Source organism: Siphateles boraxobius, unplaced genomic scaffold (genome assembly GCF_051911475.1).
Source record: "Siphateles boraxobius isolate OS27281-9 unplaced genomic scaffold, OSU_SipBor_1 41, whole genome shotgun sequence".
Classification (NCBI taxonomy): Eukaryota; Metazoa; Chordata; class Actinopteri; order Cypriniformes; family Leuciscidae; genus Siphateles; species Siphateles boraxobius.
Genome location: NW_027509042.1, coordinates 33,613,617 through 33,631,057, shown reverse-complemented (window position 1 = coordinate 33,631,057; position 17,441 = coordinate 33,613,617). Strand labels below are relative to the sequence as shown.

The 17,441-nt window shown below is 44.2% G+C and overlaps 1 protein-coding gene across 3 annotated transcripts in view; it reads right to left on the bottom strand.

Moving 5' to 3' along the window:
* The window catches only part of tns1a (tensin 1a), a 320,369-nt gene that overhangs the window by 56,377 nt on the left and 246,551 nt on the right, over positions 1-17,441 (bottom strand). For all 3 annotated transcript variants that reach the window (XM_077199181.1, XM_077199182.1, XM_077199179.1), the window contains 4 exons: positions 12,993-13,057; positions 12,811-12,894; positions 10,283-10,395; positions 10,104-10,164 (listed from right to left, as the gene is read on the bottom strand). In XM_077199181.1, coding sequence (XP_077055296.1) covers positions 10,104-10,164; positions 10,283-10,395; positions 12,811-12,894; positions 12,993-13,057 — 323 coding nt within the window. The remainder of the gene's footprint in view (positions 1-10,103; positions 10,165-10,282; positions 10,396-12,810; positions 12,895-12,992; positions 13,058-17,441) is intronic.

The window sequence follows — 17,441 nt, the reverse complement described above, 5'->3', positions numbered from 1 at the left end:
CACTACTTTGGATTTTTTTTATTATCTATTGACTAAAATAAATGTATTTAGAGCTGTGTCGAGACGCTGTTGGAACGCCCCTGCGTGATTGCTTCATGAAGCACGTATGAAATCAGTCCAATGTTCGGTTGTTCCCTGCCGGTTTGCCGTTACAAGGCACTGAAGTGGATGTTCAACCAATACCAGAGGTCAGTCTCGAGAGACTGTTTCCCTTAGTAGATTTTCTGCCAGTGTGGAAGCTACTGCCATATATATATATCTCATTGGGTCCTGCTCACTATAGAAAAGGGTTACAGAATTCAGTTCGGTTCTCGTCCGCCCAGATTTCTAGCGGTCCTACCTACGATGGTTGTCCCCGAGCAGGCTCTGGTTATGGAGCAACAAGTACAGACTCTTCTGTGAAAGGAGGCTATAGAAATGGTTCCTCCTCCCAGCAGGGAGTCAGGGGTTTACAGCCATTACTTCATTGTTCCAAAGAAGGATGGAGGCTTACACTCAAACAGATTGTGTCACAGATTCAGTCCGAGGACTGGTTTGTCACGATAGATTTGAAAGCCATCCATCCTCATCACATGAAGTCCCTGAGGTTCGTACATGAGGCCCTTGCATTGGTGGCGCAGAACCAAGGCGTTTTCTCCAAGGGGAAATCTATTTCGCATGATCAAGGTCACGCGGTGATGCCTACAAGCCTTAGTCATGTGGAAGGAATGTTGGTTCCTCGCCCAAGGACCAGTTTTGGGTGCTTCTTGTCGTTGCGTAATGCTAACGACAGATGCTTCCTTCACAAGTTGGGGGGCGATCATGAGTGGTCGCTTGGTGCAAGGTCTGTGGCAGAACTATCTACTTTCTTGGCACATAAATCGGCTAGAAATGATGGCGGAGTTTCAAGCTCTCAAACACTTCCTCCCAGACCTGAGGCGCCATCATGTGCTTGTCTGCACGGACAACACATCTGTGGTCTCTCACATCAACCATCAGGGGGGTCCGAGGTGGTGGAGCTCCTATGAAAAACTTTGGTCGAGCGGAAGTAGACCTGTTCGCATCTTAACCCTTTAGGCGCCAGAGGTTTTTTCCTAAAACGTACAATTTTGACATCGAAATTTTAAAAGGCTATATCTTAAAAGTGATAAAAGATAGAGACTTTATGTAAATTAGAGAAATATTAAGGATGACCCAAAGTTTATTTAGGGATTACATTTTCCCACCCAATTTGCATATTATGACGTCATATGGTGGCGGCCACCTTGGATTATAGAATTTTCAAGAAAAGTCACATGTTTAAATGATAAAATGCTGAACTTCTTTCCCCCCAAAATGTCCCTCACCTTCTGTATGATATATTGCACAATACTGAATGCTCAGGTAAATAGTAAGTAGTGAACAAACTGTGTAAATCATTACTATTAAATGGTAGAAACAAACCATATGCATGTAGCGGTTGGCCCCACTGAGCAATGTGACGTCAGAGTGACGTCTTTTCTATGGAATTTTTGGACGTCCAATTTTGGTCCACAGAAGCGGTTGTTTTGTAACATTGGGCAAAGGATTCACCGTTTGTGCTTTGTGTAGGGCTATACTTTCACTTTCAGAATCACCGTCATCTTCTGAATGCAGGTATTCCCCTTCAGAATCAGGGTCCGCGATATGACCCAACACTTGCGGGTAAGCTTTATTGATGCCATTAGATAATAATAATAATAATAATAATAATAATAATAATGATCTAATGCAAATACTCGCTGACGTTGACAATATTGCTCTGATAAAATGGCTCACTGGCACACTAGCTCCGCTTTTGTTTACACTGATTCAATGCGCTCTAGCTCAAAGATTTTGTATAGAACCATGACGTTTTTTTGAGTCAGGGATGAAGTATGACATGTCTGCCATCTAGTAGAGGGGAGGTCGAACGAAATTTGACACCCTATTTGACAAAATCGTCCGTTTTATTCAGAGCCGCATCTTGTCGAGTAAACTCGATCGTGGCGCCATAAGGGTTAACCCTCCGGGGTCTAAGGTGTTTTTGGGATCCTTTTTTGTTGTTTTCTTGTATGTTCCTTTCTTTTATGTTTTGACATGTCCTGACATTTGTGCTTTTTTCAGTTGTTTATAAACATATTAATGGCAAAGTTGTCATTACACTCTATTTATCACAAACAGGGCTACCATAATATGTGAGCAACATGTATATACATGTTTGTATTTTTGAGAGAATATTGTTTATGCATGGTTATTGAAAAAACTAAAACTTAATGTTTCAGAAATAAGGCCACAAAACACATACTAAATGTGTGTCCACAAGACTTTTGACTAATGGATGTTGTCGGCTAGAGTTTTTGCTCCAAAATGATCTGAAAATCATCCTGCCTACCCATTTACACAAAACAATACATTGATTTAAATTTTGTAAGACACTTTTTGACTGGAAAGGCAAAATGCGTGGGGGCATAAATATATGATGATGGACCTGCAGCAACGCCATAGCGTGCATGGCAGAGGCAGCTTCTCCACAGGCTCTGTAAGCCTTGCCGGTTAGGTCCAACGAGTACTTACAGGCCCGGGAAGGAAGACACGATTCTCCACGCCAAGTGGAGTTAGGGCACAGTTGCATGGGAACGGCCTGTTCCACTATATAAATATATGCCTCGCATTCTTTCTTGTGGTACCCAGTGGAAAAGAAAAAGGAATCTTTTTTCAAGATGCTTCCAACTTGAATATATATATATTCTACAGAATTTGTTCAAAGCTAAAGCCCAATCAGGCGGAGTTTTGAGCTCTAATATATATATATATATATATATATATATATATATATATATACTGTATATTGTATATCTTTTGTTATTTCTTTTTTTTCTACAGAATTGGTTCAAAGTTAGAGTTGGAAACTTTTTGAAAAAATTTCTTTTCCACACATTTTGTATACATGCAAATTGTATAATATCCAAGGTAAATATTTCTAGTAATTGTGCAGTTAATTCTCATGCTGTATTTTCAGAAAATTTGTCACTAATAAAACACAATAAAAATAGTTACAATTACAACAACAATTACAATTTTAACAATATTTCAAGTGTAATCTTTCTTTGTAAAAAGTATATATTTTATCATACGTATTTCAAAGGTAAGGATTCATTAGTTTGAATATTGGAACAAACCCTATAATAACATCTTAGTTGATACTTTATTTTTGACAAAACATCCCATACTATATATTTAACATATGAGCAGAAATTGGCAAACAAAAGCTTATTTGATGTGGCAGTAGTATTTTTTTACAGTAAAAACTTTATAATCTATTCAAAACTAATCAACGAAATCTTGTCTAAACATTCATATTTAGTCTGTAACATAATCGTGTTTATAATATATTAGCATATAAATGTTAAGTTGCAGTTTGTTGCTTAAACAAAGACATTTTATTTCAACATATTTCAGTCTATTTTTACTCATCTCAGTAGGCTATAGCAATATAGTTTGGATGTGTTCATGTAAAAATAACATGTTTACTAATGTAGGTGCGAATGTGAATTCATACATTCATTCACACACAGACACGCAATTCATATTTAAACAGTCTTTTTGCGGTTTAAAGACACTATTCCATATCGCGATTAGAACAAAGCACTTCAGAATAAACTTACAATTCACATCAGCTGGATCCGTTGCTCCTCGAAATGAAACTACCAGCACTTCTGAGGTAGGTTTTTCCAGGATTATTACGATAGTATTATTCTTCACAGCGTAGCAAGACGACGTAAAGTACATGGTTCTTATGAAACTTGATGTGTTTTATCCAGCTGATGTGGGCGTTGGCATGTTTGCATGGCTCGCCTCAAATCATTTGCGTTTGAATAGCGTGCGCTCTCCATGGGCGTGGTCACATTAGCACTTAATGAGCTACAATGAGCTGAAAAGAAAAAGACTGAAATCTCTCTCTTTTCATACAGATTACATTAACTGAGAATATATATATATTTTTTTTTAAATAAATTTCTTCATTTAAAAGACAATTCAAGCTTCATGTCTGTGTGCCTGTATGCCTGTTTGACTGAGTATTCGCTGAGTTACAGTTCATTTTCGGACGTGTTTCAGAATGAACTTCACTGACAGAGAGAAGGCAGAACTCGCATCATGTTTATTTTATTTTGAGTCTCTTTTGCACTGATAAGAAAAAAAGTGAGCTGGTATCACCGGCGATACCGCCGACCCCAGGGGGTTAAGAGAAAACAAACTGTCCACTGTGGTTCTCACTCAGTCAGCCAGCTCCTCTGGGGCTGGATGCTAGGATGCAGACGTGGCCAAGGTCACGTCTGTATGCTTTTCCCCCAATCTCTTTGCTCCCTGGAGTTCTGGAGAGAGTTCGCCGGGATGGTGCCCATCTTCTGTTAATAGCCCCATTTTGGCAAGCCCTAGTACTGTTCTCGGACAGAGTCTTTCCTCGACGGCTCTCCTCTGGAGATTCCACTCGGGGGGACCTTTTCTTTCAGGCGAGCGGGTTGATCCTTCACCCCCGCCCAGAATTGGGGAAACTTTGGGCTTGGCCTCTTCAGGTCTCTCGACTGAGGTTGTTGAGACCATCCTCCACTTCAGAGCTCCCTCCACGAGGAAACACTACACCTTGAAGTGGATATTTTCACTTCCTGGTGCGGAGAGCACCAGCTGGACCCAGTAATCTGCCCAGTGGTTGCAGTGCTGGAGTTCGTGCAGGAGCGTTTCTGTAGTTCCTGCAGGAACGTTTCTGAATATCCTGCAGGAACGTTTCTCCGCAGGTCTATCCCCCTCCACACTAAAGGTGTACATGGCGGCCTAAGCTGCTTACCACATCACTTTAAGTGGTGTATCCTCGGGTAGACAATCTCTATTAACGTTTCCTTCATGGCACTGTGAGGCATCAGACCAAGAGACAAGGAGTATGGCTGCTTCTAAAACATTATTTTCAGGAGTTTCCCTCCAATATGTTTGTGATGTGGCAGGATGTTGCCTCGCCGCACACATAAGTGAGGTTTTTTACCTTGACCTCGGCTCCACTCCAGGGGCGCAGGTGCTTTTGTCTTGGTGTGCGCAGAGATTTCACACGGACAGGCACTTGTTACTATGGCGAAGTGGGTATAGTGTTCCCACAGTGTCTCGACGCAGCTCGAGTTCCCTTGAGAGGGAACGTCTCAGGTTACGACTGTAACCCTGATTCCCTGAAGAGGAAAAATGTTGCATCGCCCTGCCATACTCCCTGCATGCCTGTGAGCGACTTGCTTCAGCCTATCAGAAGCTAGTGACTGTTTGATCCAGGTATGCTTTATAGTTCCCTATCAGTCGGTCACTACAACGTAGGTCATGACCGACCAATAGGAATCTCGCTAGAGAAGCAATCTACTTCGAGTAAAACTAAAACAAGCCAATACACATGGTGTGCAATTATTTGCATCAGCTGTGTGGCCAGTTGAGCTACCAGATGAACGGGCTGGACCATCCTCGAGGTGGTCCAGGGTTGGGCTCGTGTGGAACCCTCCACCGTGCCCCGAACCCTCGAGGCTGGACGATTGGTATCTCAGGGTGGCGCACGCTGCTTCTCAGCAACCCACCCAAGTGCCTTTCTTCCCGGAGATGCATGAGGAGATCACGGGGATGTGGACGGCACCTTTCACTGCCAGAAACCGTTCCGGTGGCTCCTCCTCCCTCGCCACCCTTGATGGTGGGGCAGCTAAGGGATACAATCGTATCCCACCAGTGGAAGGGGGCCGTTCCCATGCAACTGTGCCCTAACTCCACTTGGCGTGGGGAACCGTGACTTCCTTCCCGGGCCTGTAAGTACTCGTTGGACCTAACCGGCAAGGCTTACAGAGCCTGTGGAGAAGCTGCCTCTGCCATGCACGCTATGGCGTTGCTGCAGGTCCATCAGGCCAAGGCACTGAAGGAACTGCAGGAGGGTGGTCACAATCCACAAGTTATCGAGGATATTTCGTGTTGCGAGGGACCTCGCATTTCAAGCGACGAAGGTTACCGCCCAGTCAGTGAGTCGTGCGATGTCCACTCTTGTGGTCCAGGAACGCCACCTCTGGCTGTGTCTGGCCGACCCTGCACTCCCGCGCCACAGCAGCATGCCTCCACCTAAACGGCGCTGTAGAGCCGGTCGCAGGCAGGATACCCCGCCCCTCCAGGCCCCCGCCAAGAGGAGGAGGGCCAGGTGGAAAATCCTGTGTTTCGTTTTCTTTGTGTTCCACCGCTGGCCTCAAAACCAGCGGTACCCACATTTTCAATAAAAGAGCAGTTTCTTTCATCTCTGGGTCCAAAGAGGACCCGGAGAGTAGTGGAGGGACAGAATACTCACCACTCTCTTCCGCCTCCTCTGTTGCCAGTGGGCAGCTGTGTGTGGTCGCCTCCCGCACCTCCTGCCCCGTGGAACCAGGTAAGTGCTTCACAGCACACTCAGACGCCGCTGCTGGTCGCCTCCCAGAAAGAGCCGCCTGTGCCGGTCCCTGTGTTGCACCTCGCTGCCCCACTCCGGGTACGCCTACGGTCCCTTTGGTCCTGCTTGTACGGTCTCTGAGAGCCTGGTTAGCGCTCCCCAGGCCGTCTCGCTGGCTCATTCGAACCATCAGGCTCAGCTATGCGATTCAGTACGCCCGGCGTCCCCCCAAGTTTCGGCCATCCACTCCACTACAGTGAGAGCAGCCGATGCCCATGTCTTGCGTGCGGAGATCGCAGTCCTACTAGCGAAGGATGCGATAGAGCCGGTCCATCCAGCCGATATGAGGTCAGGGCATTACAGTCCCTACTTCATTGTACCCAAGAAAGGTGGTGGGTTACGACCGATCTTGGACCTGCGAGTTTTGAATTGGAGCCTCCACAAGCTACCATTCAAAATGCTCATGTAGAAACCCATTTTCGAATGCATCCGTCCCCGACATTGGGTTGCAGCGATCGTCCTGAAGGAAGCATACTTTCATGTCTCAATTCTTCCTCGACAAAGGCCGTTCCTGTGCTTTGCGTTCGAGGCTCGAGCATATCAGTACAAGGTCTTTCCCTTCGGGCTGTCCCTGTCCCCCCGTGTCTTCACGAAAGTCACGGAGGGGGCCCTTGTTCCCATGAGAGAACAGAGCGTTTGCATCCTCAACTATCTCGCAGAGATCACAGAGCAGCGTGCTCAGTCGGTGCTGAACTGCTTGAATACGTTCAAAGGCAGGACGGCAGTGCCACTGAAATTCTTTCAGAGTCTCCTGTGGCATATGGCAGCAGCAGCAGCGGTAACCCCGCTAGGCCTGCTTCATATGAGACCGCTTCAGCACTGGCTTCACGGCTCAGTCCCGAGATGGGCATGGCATTACGGCACTCACCGGGTGGCAATCACACCGGCAAGCCGCCAGACCTTAAACCCGTTGTCAGACCCCTCGTTTCTGCGGGCAGGAGTCCCCTTGGAACAGGTGTCCAGGCATGATGTGGTATTCACAGATGCTTCTGCCACCGGCTGGGGTGCCATGTACAACGGGCATGCAGTGTCAGGGGTGTGGCCGGACCCTCAACTGCATTGGCACATCAACTGCCTCGAGTTGCTAGCAGTATGTCTCGCCCTGACCCGTTTGATAAGACGGCTACAGGGCAGGGACGTGCTGGTCCATACGGACAACACTGCGACCACTGCATACAACAAATGACAAGGTGGTCTACGCTCCCATTGTATGTCGCAACTCGCCCGCCATCTCCTCCTCTGGAGTCAGAAGCATCTGAGCCATGTATGACCTTACTGGCCCAACCGGACATGGTTCTCATAACTCATGCTCCTTGTGACAGTCCTTCCCTGGCCCATTACTCTGAGGAAGGATCTTCTGACTCAGAGACGGGGTACCCTATGGCACCCGCGTCCAGACCTCTGGAAACTCCATGTCTGGTACCTGGACGGGACGCGGAGGTTCTAGGTGACTTACCCCCAGAGGTACTTAACACCATCACTTCAGCACGGGCGCCGTCCATGAGACGTGTTTACGCCCTGAAGTGGAACCTGTTCGTCGTTTGGTGTTCTTCTCGCCGAAAAGAACCCCGAAGATGTTCGATAGGGTCCGTGCTTTCCTTCTTGCAGAAAGGGTTGGAGCGAAGGCTGTCTCCCTCCACCCTTAAAGTTCATGCTTTAGCTATTTCAGCATATCATGACCACATAGATGGCAGAACAGTTGGGAAACACGACCTGGTCGTCAGGTGTCTTAGGGGAGCGAGACGATTAAATCCTCCTCGACCCCCCGCCATACCCTCTTGGGACCTTTCCCTGGTGCTTCGAGCACTTCAGGATGCTCCCGTGGAGCCTCTGCAATCAGTGGACTTAAAGCTTCTCTCCATGAAGACTTTGCTACTGGTGGCACTGGCCTCTATCAAGACTGGCCTCTATTTTCGGTCAACGAATCGTTGCGTAGAGTTTGGGCCGGGTGACAGCCATGTGGTAATAAGCCAGGCCAGGTAGTGAACCTGCAAGCGCTGCCCTTGGAGGAGGCAGACCCAGCCCTGTCTTTGCTCTGTCCCGTTCGCGCTCTGCGTTTGTACGTGAACAGAACTCAAAGTCTCAGTACCTCAGACCAGCTCTTTGTCTGTTACGGAGGCCAGCAGAAGGGAAAGGCTGTCTCCAAGCAGAGGACGGCCCACTGGAAAGTGGATGCCATCGCCTTGGCTTACCAAACTCAAGGCGTGCCCTGCCCGCTCAGGTTGCATGCACACTCCACGAGAGGCGTTGCATCCTCCTGGGTGCTGGCTCGTGGTGCCTTGCTAACAGATATCTGTAGAGCTGCGGGCTGGGCGACACCTAACACGTTCACTAGATTTTATAGCCTGTGTGTAGAGCCGGTCTCCTCCTGTGTTCTCTCCCAAACGGGTGCACCCTACTGTGCACCCTTATTGCTCCAGAGTGAAAAACCTGTCTAGTCCTCCAACCCCCCTCGGCCCGGACATGGCGGACCGTCCGGTGCCAGGCCTTTATCCGCTGAATCCTTGAGAGCCGGATCTGGACTGGGTTCCATATGTGTGACCCTACGGGGATCCCATATGTGTATATTCTCCACGGATGCTCCTATCGGAAGCCCGTGCCTTTCCCTTGGGCAAAGTCACCCATTATTTTGTATGCAGTACAACCTTCGGGTTAGTCCATACGTATTTTCCACATAACTCTTTGAAGAAGTGGCTTCCGCAGCTTTCTCCTTCCTAAACGGAGAGGGCATGCTTTCCCAGTGTTATCCAATGTCTCACTGTATGGGTTATCACGGAACAACAGTGTCAGGTACACTCTGTGTAAGCGTCCTCCTATCGTCCTTCCAGGCAGGGCGCTGGATGGTGTTCAGCAGCTTTGGCGCTTTGGTAGGGATTCCTATTGGTTGGTCACGACCTACGCTGTAGTGACCGACGGATAGGGAACGTCTCGGTTACATATGGTAACCCTCGTTCCCTGAAGGAGGGAACGGAGTCATAGGTTCCGTCGCCACATCTGCTGTCTCCCGCCGAGACGGGGATCCCACCGCCAACCGACGGGGATCCCTCCGCCAACCTAATAACCTGGCTCCTCAGTGAAAACTGAAATGCAATGCACCAGCTGCTCGTTTATACCCGCGCTAAAGAGGTCGCGCAGCTGCTGCAAATGATTGCACGCCAATGTGTATTGGCTTGTTTTATTTTACTTGAAGTAGATTGGCTCTACTATCGAGATTCCTATTGGTCGGTCACGACCTACGTCTCCGTTTCCTCCTTCAGAGAACGAGGGTTACCATATGTAACCAAGACGTTTCCTGGTCGATTACATTCTGTCACGCCATTGGACTGATTTCATATGTGCTTCATGACGCAGTCACGCAGGGGCGTTCCCACAGCGTCTCAATGCAGCATCTCATTGCCTCTTTAGGAAACCAGGGTTACAGTCGTAACCTGAGACCTTTTCTATCTTATCTTGAAACGTATTTACTAAAGTTTGCTTATATTTTAGAAGCTGGCAGTGATGTAAGATGTACATTTCTCTACATAAATGAAAATGTATCTGTGCTACAACCATACTTCATATATAACATAATGAGATCACAACCACACTTTACATATTAAAATAATTTTGCATACATACTAGGAAGCAGTGTACTTACTAAATTCCAGAAGTGTACACAGGCTGCATTGATTGATAGATTTTGAGGAAGGGTCGGCAACCTGACAGGGTTGGATATAGTAAAGAAAATCACTGATTTTAAGGTCACTAGTTCAAACATAGTATAATATACATACATTGCACTGATGGATTTGAATATGTAGCAGTGTTTGCACCTACCCCCTTTCGACTCAAAATTAGGGATGCCATGCATGATAACATGGTGAAGGAACAGGGGCTTGTTGTTGATTTTTATGTGCCCAGAAAGGAGACCAGCAAAGTAATGCACATACCTATACAGCATTACAGAAGGGAAATTATTAAATAAAACCACATGAAAATTTAGCAAAAGTTTAAATGTTTTAGTCATTTTAGTGATCACCATCACATTAATGCTTTGTTGTATTTTTGAGCCTTTATGGAAAATTGATTCTATCTTATAATTTTCTTCCTAAAGCTCCAAATTGACATTAAATTCCCCCAAATGTCACTTAAATTATAGGGAATGTATTAATCATTAATCATATTGGTTGACATTCAACATCATGGCTATTTAGACATAATGTTCCACTGTAATTCAATGTACTTTGGGATCATCTGCTGGTTCAGTCCCAAAACTGCAAGTGCAAGGACTGAGTTTAGACTTTGCAATGTGATGTAATTTGCAGACATCTAAAGCACAATGACCTATTTCTCTAAAAAAAAAAAAAGCAAGTCACAGTGTGGTTCAGCGGGCAATATGTTTAATTGCATGATATACATTTAAAAAATGGCATGGATATTGTGGTGCAGGGTCAAAATATATGGAAGCTTATGTGTAGCAATCTTCAATTTGAAATGTAAAATGCAAAATGATAATGCAATATGTAAAATGACAATGCAATATGTAAAATGGCAATGCATATCTGTATTTAAATTTACAATTTCCCATACATTTGTGCCACGTTTGGTGCAAAATGGAAATGATAATTCAATTATATAATTTACATTTGCCATTTCATACATATGTTTTAATATGTTATTTGAATACATATTTTAACGCTTTATAAGTTGCAAAATTAAAATTAAAATGTATTAAAGAAATGATTAGATCTGTTTAAAATGTTCAAGCAAAAACTTAATTGCATTTACACTCACAGTTAAGACACTTGCGATTGCATTTTCATTAAATGTCCCGCAATGATTGTAGCAAAATTCAATGTGCAAACTGAAAATGCATTCCGAGCCGATCACGCCCCTGCCCCGCCCCCTCCCTCCCGCTCGCTCTTGTCAATCACTGCGTGAAGTTTGCCAGTTAAACTTCGTTCGTTTGTGCCAGTTAAAGTTTTGTTTGTGCGGCTTCGGTTTTTAACATATTAGACCAATTATAGACGATGGCATCAAAACCTGTCAGATTCCGTGATGACCCTTTATATTTATAAATATCTGATCAATATGCTTTATAAAATAGAAAAGGGAGATGGTTAAACATCAAATGAGTCACTTAATTGAAGATTACATTCAGATATGGTGAAATAAAGAGCGGCCACATTTTTCGGTATGAATTTGACCCGTCAGATTCCGTGACACCGTAGCTAATATTTATCAATATATCTAATCAATATGCTTAATAAAATATAAATGGGAGATGGTCATGCATCACATGAGTCACTTTACTGAACATTACAGTCAGTTATGAAGAAATAAAGAGCGGTCAATTTTTTTGGCAGCTATGAATTTGACCCGTCAAATTCTGTGATCTCAGATTATTAGGCCAATGCATTTGTAAAGAAAACATGTAGAATCTCCAACATTATTGGGTAATTATAGTTAATAGTAATAAGAATAAAGTTAAGCATATGTGTTAGGCCAATGAGAATATTTAATACAAAACGAAACAATCATTAACAGAGTCCTGCATCAGACAATAACAGCGCAGCATAATGTTGACATCAAACGGGTGATAAGGCAGAACTTTCTCCCAGACGGTCCAACACTGGTTCTATCACCTGCAGACGCGTAATAATCTTCGGACCGTAATAATCTTCGGACCGTAATAATCTTCGGAAACACTACTCTGTTCACGCTCCCCTCCATCTGCCAGTAAATTTATGCTCGTATCAGCTCTGGCGCCGCCATGTTTCCTTCCAACACCTCAAAATGTTGCCGAGCCCCGCCTTGATGCATATATTGACAAGAGCGAGCGGGAGAGAGGGGGCGGGGCAGGGGCGTGATCGACTCGGAATGCATTTTCAGTTTGCACATTGAATTTTGCTACATTCATTGCGAGACATTTCATGAAAATGCAATCGCAAGTGTCTTAACTGTGAGTGTAAATGCAATTAAGAAAAATCACATTTAAATGATCATTTTGCTACAGTTTTTGCTTGAATTTTAAACAAATCTAATAATTTCTTTAATACATTTTAATTTTAATTTTGCAACTTATAAAGCGTTAAAATATGTATTCAAATTACATATTAAAACATATGTATGAAATGGCAAATGTAAATTATATAATTGAAATATTTTCATTTTGCACCAAACGTTGCACAAATGTATGGGAAAATGTAAATTTAAATACAGAAATGCATTGCCATTTCACATATTGCATTGTCATTTTACATATTACATTATCATTTTGCATATTATATTTCAAATTGAATATTGCTACACATAAGCTTCCATAAAAATAGGCTTGTGTGACAGGGTAATCAATTATTGCTGACCTTCTCTGGGAAGGCTGGCCCACAGGCATGGCTTTATCTTCATAAAAACGCTTCATGGCAAACCTGTCCAATGCCTGGTCAGCACTGAAAATATGAACACAAAACATAAACCCTAAACACAAATGCACAATCCTGTCTAATGTATCTAACACACCAAAATGTTTCAAATAGACATGTCCTACCTGGCAGATATGTTACTGTAGTGCATATAGGCACCAACCACCACACCAGTTCTCCCCCAGTTTCCCTGCAAGAATTTGTGCCAGATTTATAAAGGAGAATATGCAAAGTGAAAACAAAGCAGGCACCGTCATTTGAAATATGGGCACCGTCATTTGAAATCTTGGCTTATGGGACCACAGGATATTTTAAGCCAATCACATGAGCCATACATGCCATGTGCATAATTACTGAATTATGGAATGACAACACAGACTGGCTGACAGCAAAATTGTGGAAAAGAATGTTTGGAATTTTTTGTGTAAATATGAATGAAAACTCTTCAGGCAGCAGCAGCACATCCCTGATGTAAAGGGACATGGCTTCACACGTATGTTTCAATAACATTACCTTATGTGCTTGAAAAGAAAGTTTATGTAGCTGTTTGAATCAGTACTAATTAAAGCCACTTAGTATGGCCTCTCCGGTTTGGTGCAAAAGCCAATTTGAATCTGGGAATTTGATGATGACATCACTGAATATAAGTTATTAACCATCAGAAATATGTGCAGGTATCCTTCAAGTGGATAACAGCTAACTTTGAACATGGGAAAATGAAGGAAAATTTTATTATTTCCATGAATGCAAACATAGCAACAACTCAGATGTCTCACCAACTTTTCTCTACAAAGAGATTAGGTGAAAAAACAAAAACATAACTTTAGATATCCATCAATTGTTAACAGCACCATAACTGCTGTTCTGGATATGACAAAATGATTATGTCACCTCTGTTCATAATTATCTTCATCATTATATATCTTAATTGTAGATGTCTAGAACGCCCAGCATGTTCTGATTTTGCTGAGTTAGACACGTTCCTGGGTCAACATATTTTGTTGATCCTTGAACAACATTCCTGTCTGAAAATGTAGTCTTGACCATATAACTACTTCTAAACCTAACCCTACCCATAAGTCCTCCCTAAAATCAGAGGGAAATGATACAGTATGTCATAACGTGTCCCGTAGAGATCAAGGGGAGGTGGTAGATAGGCTCAGGACTCAGATATCATCCCAAAGAGGATTTTTATTAAAGGCCAGTGGAGTAGTAGGGGTGTACAAACTCTCAGTGAAGTGTCACAAAAACAATTCCTAAATTAAACCAAAAAAAAATATACATTTACAAAAATAAACATACACTGGACTCAGTGCAAACTTTGATATGACAATAACCAAAGAAAAACAAATTGCTACAGGCAGCACAAATCTTCATGATACGTTCAGCAATATAACCCCCTCCTTTCCTCCCAATGTTCAGTTTAGACTGTCTTATATAGCCTAGAACAGGCTCATTACACTCGAGACCATACCAACTACAGGGGTATCAATACAAAACCTTTGTAGCTTAAATATATAACCAGTATACAATTAACTTTCAAAAATCAAAAATAAATAAAATAAACTCATTCAGCAACTTAAACTAAATGCAAACACCATAATACATTTATCCATGCCTACATTACCAAGGGTTAAGTTCCCTATTAGTAGAAATGGTTTAACCCAACCCAAGAAAAAGGACAGCTGTGGACCCGCCCCCTCCTTTGAGGAGTCACAGGAACAGGAAATGGTGAGTAGACAGCATGTGGGGTAACTGTTTGCAATGTGGGAATAAATACAAATTTGAAATAATAAATAACAAAAATGCATAACTAAAAACTTGTCTGTGTGGTTAATGAGAAAATTAAAAAGAAACTATAGTAGACATAACATGTTGTGAAGACCACTGATATGTGCACCTATCTGCAATCAACTCCAACAGCATATCTTAAACTTATTATAAATGAGTATTATAGAATAATGAACCTAAGGGACTGCACCATAGTCATCAGAAACACAAAACGCTAAATAACAAATGTAAAGAAACATAAGTCCACAAACAATTTGTAATGACTACGGCAGTGATGACGACATCTTAGCTCCCGTCATCACACACCCCACCCCTTAAGCCCATCACTCATCATAGTGGCGGGACAGAAAGTCCGCAACAACATTTTGAGCTCCAGCCCTGTATTTCACTTGAAATTTAAAAGGTTGCAGTGAGAGGAACCAGCGGGTAATGCGGGCATTGCTGTCTTTCATCCTGTGGAGCCATTGCAAGGCCCGATGATCAGTCTCCAAGATGAAATCTTTACCAATGAGGTAATACTTCAGAGTATCTAATGCCCACTTAATAGCCAGAGCCTCTTTCTCCACAGTAGAATATCGGACCTCACGAGGGAACAATTTCCGGCTAATATACTGCACCGGCCTTCGATTTTCACTGTCACCTTGCAACAGGACAGCTCCTAGCCCTACTCCCGATGCATCCGTCTGCACTGTGAAAGGAAGGTCAAAGTTGGGGCTCTGCAACACTGGCCCCTGACACAAACAACCCTTGAGATCTTGAAAGGCTGTTTCACACTCAGTTGTCCACACAACCTTTTGGGGGCTAGCCTTCTGAGTGAGGTCAGTGAGCACAACTGCTCGAGTGGAAAAATTAGGAATAAAACGTCTGTACCAACCTACGAGACCTAAGAAAGACCTCACCCGCTTTTTGGTTGTTGGAGGTGGGCAAGAACGCACTGCCTCCACCTTGTCCACTTGAGGTTTAATTACCCCACCACCCAGCACATATCCCAAATAAGACACTTCAGGCTTTGCCAAATGACATTTAGTGGCGTTAACCACGAGCCCAGCATCATGGATTCTGGAGAATATAGCTGACAGGTGCTCCAGATGGTCTTCCCATGACGAGCTGTAAACAACCACATCATCAATGTAGGCTGCTGCAAAGTCCTCAGTACCTCTCAGAACACAGTCCATAGTCCTCTGGAAAGTCGCTGCGGCCCCATGAAGGCCGAACGGCATGACCCTAAAATGATAGAGCCCACTTGGGACCCTGAAAGCAGTTAGCTCCTTGGAAGTGTCAGACAAAGGAATCTGCCAATAACCCTTACATAAGTCCAGTGTGCTCAGATACTTGGCTTTACCCAAACGCTCTATGAGTTCGTCAACCCTTGGCATGGGGTAAGGGTCAAAGGCAGAAATAGCGTTCATCTTGGAGAAATCTACACAAAATCTTAATGTGCCATCCTTTTTCGGTACCAAGACGACTGGGCTGCACCACTCACTCCTGGAAGGCTCGATCACCCCCATCTCCAGCATTACATTTACTTCATTCTTTAACTCGGGTATGAGTCTTGCAGGCACCCTACAGCAAGTCTGTCGGACTGGACCCTGTGATAGAAGGCGGATGTCATGCTGCATCACCTCTGTCCTGCCTGGTCTGTCACTGAATAGGCCCCCTGGAACCCGTGATTGGAGGTTTTCCTGCTGCTCTGATGTCAAATGACCCAACTCAGGGAAGACCGGAGAATTCACAGCTGTAGGGAAATATTGCTCGTTAGACTCTTCCTCCTCGTCGACCTTCCGTGCAAACAGCTGGTCTCATAGGGGCCCTGGTCTATCTTGCCAGGGTTTCAGCAAGTTGATGTGAAAGACTTGCTTCTTTTTCCGCCGTTCAGGCAGGTATAGTTCGTAATTGACAGGACCCATTTTCCTCAGTATCTCATAAGGGCCCTGCCACTTGGCGAGCAGTCCACTGTCTGACGTTGGGAGGAGCAATAACACTTTTTGGCCCGGGGTCAAAGTTCTTTTCCTGGATGACTGGTCATACCATGACTTCTGATGTTGCTGTGCCTTGGCCATATTGGTATGAACCAACTCTGCCATAGAGTCCATTTTCTCTCTCATTCTCAAGATATAGGAAACCACATTCACCTGTTCCCTTGCTTTGCCTCCCTCCCAGGCCTCCTTCAGGATGTCCAGCGGTCCACGTACCTGGCGTCCATAGAGCAATTCAAATGGAGAGTAACCTGTTGAGGCTTGGGGAACCTCTCTATAGGCGAAGAGGAGATACGGAAGCCACTGATCCCAGTCTGAGCCCGTCTCAGATACGAACTTGCGGAGCATTGCCTTTAAAGTCTGGTTAAACCGTTCAACCATGCCATCAGTCTGGGGGTGGTACGGAGTGGTCTTAATGGCCTGTATGCCTAACAGTGAATAGTCTCTTTCATCTGTCTGGAAGTGAAATTGGTGCCTTGATCTGTAAGGATTTCTGAAGGTATCCCTACCCGTGAAAACAATTGCACAAGCGCGTTCACAATTTGCCTGGTCTTAATCTTTTTAAGAGGAAAGGCTTCAGGGTACCTTGTAGCATAATCACACACCACCAAAATGTAACGGTTCCCTGACCTACTTCTCTCTAAAGGGCCTACTATGTCCATGGCTACTCTCGTGAAAGGTACATCAATTATGGGTAGGCTGACCAGCGGTGCTCTGTCACCTTTCTTAACAGGAGCTGATAACTGACACTCTGGACATGACTTACAAAAGTCAATCACATCCATGTACAACCGGGGCCAATAAAAT